General features: G+C 39.0%; 1 protein-coding gene across 1 annotated transcript; it reads right to left on the reverse strand.

Moving 5' to 3' along the window:
* Positions 1-3,061: 3,061 nt before the first annotated feature.
* Positions 3,062-6,024, reverse strand: LOC100638189 (uncharacterized). Its single transcript, XM_020004719.1, has 2 exons — positions 3,714-6,024; positions 3,062-3,665 (listed from the first exon to the last, which is right to left on the reverse strand). Exons 1-2 carry the CDS (start codon positions 5,943-5,945, stop codon positions 3,501-3,503), a joined length of 2,397 nt encoding a protein of 798 aa, XP_019860278.1. The 5' UTR covers positions 5,946-6,024; the 3' UTR covers positions 3,062-3,500.
* Between the last annotated feature and the right edge of the window lie 6 nt (positions 6,025-6,030).

Below are 6,030 nucleotides of genomic sequence, written 5' to 3' on the forward strand. Positions count from 1 at the left end.
ATATACTGCAGTTATGTCACGCTGATTGTGGCGAGGGCATGTGCTATAGTGCACTCGTTACCCTTGCCACGCGTAGGCGTATGGGCAAGGGTATATGAGTCGATTTGTCAGTGTTTGTGTAAGCAACTAATCTGAACAAGTGGCTCCTGCTCTCAGGATAAAAACTCTAGAGACTCAAAACTAGTTTTTCTGCCTTTATTAGACTGATTTCTTTCATTTTAAGAGCTTTCCACTCACTTTTTTAGGTTGCAAAAGCTGGCAAAATCGAAGTAAAGAGTGCTCAACTGGGCAACTTTTTTGTTACAGCAGTGGCAGAGTTTTTTGTGCCACCATAAGAAAGGTAGCATCATTTCACTCAAAACTTATGTGGGGATTTTCTTACTTATCTTTCTTTGGTATGATATGACAGTGTAAAAACTGTCCTAGGTCAAATACGGCCTCTTGAATCTCAGTAGAAAAGGTAGCCAGTATCCTGAAACTGGCTTAGAGTAGAAAGAAGTCTGCAAGGAACTAGTAGCGCCAACTAAATGTGTCAAGAGAGCTTTTACAACTTAGAAAACCTCAAGCTTTTGAGGGCCTAACTGTGTATGTGTAGCCGTGTTGGCCAGTGATGGGCGATTCCGAGTCCGGAGTATTCGATTCTTCGATTCCGAATGGAATCGTACTCGTATCGAAAGAGAAGTAGGAATCGTTTGAAACGATTCCGAATCAAACCACACCCAGCCACACCCTTTAATATTAATAATAGTTAATTAATCAGTGGTTAATACATCGATTATTCATCATTATTGCATTTTTATTGCTGTAATTGATACCACGTGGCTTTGCGCATGCGCAGATGTAATACTCGGGATCGGTATTCGATTCCATCGATTCCAGTCTCAAAAGTATTCAGAATCGGAATCGAATGCAAATTTCTGGAATCGCCCATCACTAGTGTTGGCACTTGAACCACACCTATACAATTAATTAGTCTATTATTAGCCACACCTTTCATCAATCATCAAAATAAATCTATTGCTTGTGTGGCAAGGGTATGCACTTTTAGTGCTTTTCATTAAAACTGTTACATACAGATTGTGTCGAGGGTATGCCATTTAGTGCTCTCGTTCTGTCATTCTGTCCACACAGTTTAATTGATTTGTAAAAAAATTATCTTTTTGTCTGAGCAGTCTAGAGCTCTATTTCTTCTTCTAGCAACAGATAAAGTTGCTTTCTTTCATCTAGTTATGCTCTTGTAGCATCCCGTGGCACCAAAAGCTGTGAACTGCTAAACAAGGGACCTCTCTCCAGGTGAGAGCTCGTGTTTCACTCTACAGGGCCGAAATTTGCTTCAGAGGTAGAAAATCCCATCTAACGAAAAACAAAAAGAATGATTTTGTCCTAACTTCGTTGTTTGTGAGTTACAGTTGCTCAAAGTTTGTGATTTAGCCTCTTTGAGAATTTTTCAGGCGGCACTGCGGAAAGCAGGAGCAACCAAACTCTCTCAGTCTCTTTTAAATATCTAGAAAAATTTTCTGTGCCAACTCTTTCTTGGAATAGAGCTTCAGATGCTAAAATAAATTCAGCTTTTCTTCTTTCCCATGTGCCATGATTTAGTTAGTTGTTGACCACACCCATAGCTTATTTTAATTATCATTATAACTATGCAGTCCATAATAATATTTTTCAAATTTCTTAAAATATCACAGTACAAGTAATACATATCACTCAAGTGAATTCCAGCAGGCGAGTCCATTGCACCATAGTGCTTCATTTGTGTAGCATTTATGCATGAAATTGATTATTATTGTGCTTATTACATGTATTATGGTTTATTATTAATTGTTTATTATTATTTGTTAGTATTATTGTTGTTATTATTTGTTGTTGATATAACTTGTGTTGAATAGGTTGCCCTATCCAAGGTGGGGAGTGTGTCAGGACTGGGAATTACATTCAATTAATTGATTATTCATTGTCAATAATATTTAAAATGATTATTATTCATAGTGTGTTTTGTGTGTATATGTAGACATTTTGTTAAGGGATTAGTCTCCCGACTAGTCCAATAGTTCTCTATACAGTCCTATGATCTGTTCAATTGAGCAGAATATTTTGAGAAAGAGATATTTGAACCGAAAGGTCTTGTTGTTATCGTTTTAGTGGCGCATTATCTGCAACAGCTGAGAGTGGCGGATTTTGACTGAGACTGGAGGTACGAGGACCAAGTGGAACTAGAAGACATAGAACCGGATGGGACAGACAGTAGAAGAGAGAACCAAAATAAAATGATACAAATGAAAGAGATTGACCTGCAGGAAGGCAAGAACTGGTCTAGCCCCCAGAAAAACAAACAAACAAAAAGACAAGAAAAATAAATAGAACAAAATAAATTAATAAACATAAGCAAAATTAACAAAAGAGAAAAAGAAACTATTATGAGCTTGTTTGAATCAAAAATTATGGGTGAAGAGAGTTTGGAGCAAACAATACATGGACACATGACATGAAAAGTGTGGTGATTTATCTACGAAGCATTCTCTTCGAATTACATCCTGTTCTTAATTTTAGGGTGCTCGGGTGTAGGGTTTAGGGGTTATGGTTTAGTGTTTAGTTTTTTAGGTGCTCGGAAACAAATTACCTTCCCCTAATTGCTGCTGCAATATTTATCTCCTTTTTTACAGTTTTCACTTTCAAATATATTCTTTTTACAATAATATTTCTTATTAGATTCATTCATAGCATTAAAATGGGCAGCTACCTCCACCCCACCACCTTCATACAAGCCTCGCCTTGTAGTAGAAATAAACGATTATGTAGTTTGTTACTATGGTTATATTATTATTTGTGCATGGTATGCATGTAGTTATTATTAGTGTTTTCATAGTTAACCACATCCTATGCATACAGTATAAATTAGTATCATTTTGATTCATGCTCTCTCTGCTAAGCTCTCTCTCTAAGTTCTCTCTGCTCTCTCTCTAAGTTCTCTCTGCTCTCTCTCTCTCTTGAGTATTTTTCCTGTATTCGTTTTGTGAGCTCCCTCTCTCTTAACTTATAATAAAACATTATCAAGTACAGGTTACGAGCTCTTTGGTACACCGATCTAAATGGAGGACTGTATATAGGTCTGACGCGCTCCCTCGGATTGCTGGCTGTACCGCCGCTACTTCTATAATGGCACCTTTAGAGAAGAACTCGTGTTATTCGTACTGTATTATATAACAATGACACACTGCGCATGCGCAGTGTGTCTCACAAAAAAAGTATACTAAATAATAATAGTTCCCAACACACTCCCCCCTTGGCTGACCAAGGTCAGCCAATAGACACAAACAATAGAAAGATAATAATAAAGACCACAACTCAGTAATAAGTAATAAATAGTAGTGATCCGGCCTATAACTGGTAACAAAAATGGTAAATAATTTATAGTCTTATTAATAACAAGATAATAATACTATTAATTGTTACAGTTCCATATGATAAGAGTACTCACAATAGATGACATAAAGTAGTTATATCAACGATCGAGCTAACATCTTATCCCTTGCTTGTTGTGCTGCTACACGTCTAGATCGTGATGTGAGGGGTTTGCCTTGAGAGCGTCTGATTTGAGGGTCCTGAGATCCCTCATGAGAGTCCTTATATCGACATCTGACTTGAGAGTCCTTAGATCCATCTTGAGAATCCTGAGATCCAACTTGAGAGTCCGTAGATCGATGTCTGACTTGAGAGTCCTGAGATCCATCTTGAGAGTCCTTAGATCCATCTTGAGAGTCCTGAGATCCAACTTGAGCGTCCTGAGATCCATCTTGAGAGTCCTTAGATCCATCTTGAGAGTCTTTAGATCCATCTTGAGAGTCCTGAGATCGATGTCTGACTTGAGAGTCCTTAGATCCATCTTGAGAGTCCTGAGATCGATGTCTGACTTGAGAGTCCTTAGATCCATCTTGAGAGTCCTTAGATCGATGTCTGACTTGAGAGTCCTTAGATCCATCTTGAGAGTCCTGAGATCCATCTTGAGCGTCCTGAGATCCATCTTGAGAGTCCTTAGATCCATCTTGAGAGTCCTGAGATCGATGTCTGACTTGAGAGTCCTTAGATCCATCTTGAGAGTCCTGAGATCCATCTTGAGAGTCCTTAGATCCATCTTGAGAGTCCTGAGATCCATCTTGAGAGTCCTGTATTTCTAATGGGTATAGCCTCTGAATAGGTCTATTCAGAAGCTTTGTCTTGCCATCTTTAAAGTGTACTTTGACTACTGCTGCTCTAGTGATTCCATCTTTTCCTGTGATTGTGTCCTCTACTCTTCCTAGTTTCCAGAAATTGCGCGGTACGTTGTCTTCGTGTACTATTACAATGTCCCCTACAGATATAGGCGTAGTCCTGCTGTTCCTTGCCCTAATCCGCTGTCTTTCCCGTAGTTCTCGTAAGTATTCCATATGCCATTTCTTCCAAAACCCTTTCAATACTGTATCTAAATATTCCATTCTCCTTCTTACTTCTGTATCATAGCTTTGATTTACCAGCTCCTTGTACCCTAGATGATCCGGTAGGCTTAATATCCTTTTCCCTGTTAGTAGGTGTGATGGTGTAAGTGGCTCACCATCTTGAAATGTGGTAATATATGTTAGTGGCCTGGAGTTTAACACTGCTTCTACTTCTATAGTTACTGTCATCAATTCTTCATGGGTTAATTTCGCCTTTCCTATGTACTTCCTCAAACATCTTTTTGTTGATTGCACTAATCTCTCAAAGAGCCCTCCCCACCAGGGGGCGCGCTCTACATTGTAAGTCCAGCGTATAGCTAGATCTCCAAAATGGTGCTGTACTTCTGTCCTTTCAATAATTTTTTCTAATATTTTACTGGCACCTTTAAAGGTTGTTCCATTGTCTGATACTACTAATGCTGGAACTCCTCTCCTTGCAGTGAACCTTTTGAAACACCTTATGAAAGCCTGGGATGTTAAATCATTTACTAGCTCCAAGTGAACTGCTCTCGTTACACAACAAGTGAAAAGTGATATCCAAACTTTCTGCTTGCAAGCATCCTTTTCCTTCTCCTTCACAAACAGGGGTCCTGCATAATCTACCCCAGTATGTACAAACGGTGGAGTCTCTTGAACTCTAAATGAGGGCAGTGGTGGTGGTGGTGCCTGTAAGTGCCGTGACTGAATTACTCTACATGTTTTGCATTTATGCAACAGCTTCTTTATTAGGGATCGTCCTCTAATTATCCAATATTGTGACCGTACCTCCGTCAGAGTGTCTTTAATTCCATTGTGCATCACTCTCTCATGTGCTTTGACTATGACCAGTTGTGTGAAATGATGCTGTCGTGGAAGCAATATAGGGTACTTGCTTTCTTCTGTCATATTTGAGTTGCCCAATCGTCCGCTACATCTCCATATTCCATCCTTACCTTCAAACAGAGCAAATTGAACTTTCCATTCCTGAAATAACATATCATTCATAACCGTCTTTTGAGCTTCTTTGATCCATATCTGTTCTGCTCTCCTCCTATCATCTGTTTCATTTGCTTCAATCTTACACATTTTCCCAATCACCTTCAATACCAATGACGTTAACCTCAATAGTTTGGTAAGCCTACTGAAAGCTTCTCCTTTCACAGGCTCCACTGTTTTACCTATAGCTAATTTAGCATATGATTCCCCTTTGTCATTCTTTGCTCTTTCTTCCTGTAACTCAACTTTCTGCTGTAGTACTTCACTATTAGAGATAAATTTTCTAAGATTGAAACCTGCCTTGCTCAATAGTTGTTTTGTGGTGTAAAAAATTTCCTCTGTTGCTTCTTCAGTGTGAGCACCACTGACTACGTCGTCCACATATATCGCATCCATTAGCTTTGGTACTATCTCGGTGTACTCGTCCACAAACTGTTCCAAATGAGTACGCACTGTGGCATTTAGAAGAAAAGGACTACAGTTGACACCAAACATAACTCTGGTAAAACGAAAAACTGCTATATCTGATGGGTCGTCTAAGCTGGAGATCCACAAAAATCTTAGAACATCCCTATCCTGC

This window comes from Amphimedon queenslandica, unplaced genomic scaffold, assembly GCF_000090795.2.
Source record: "Amphimedon queenslandica unplaced genomic scaffold, v1.1 AMPQUscaffold_12005, whole genome shotgun sequence".
NCBI lineage: Eukaryota > Metazoa > Porifera > Demospongiae > Haplosclerida > Niphatidae > Amphimedon > Amphimedon queenslandica.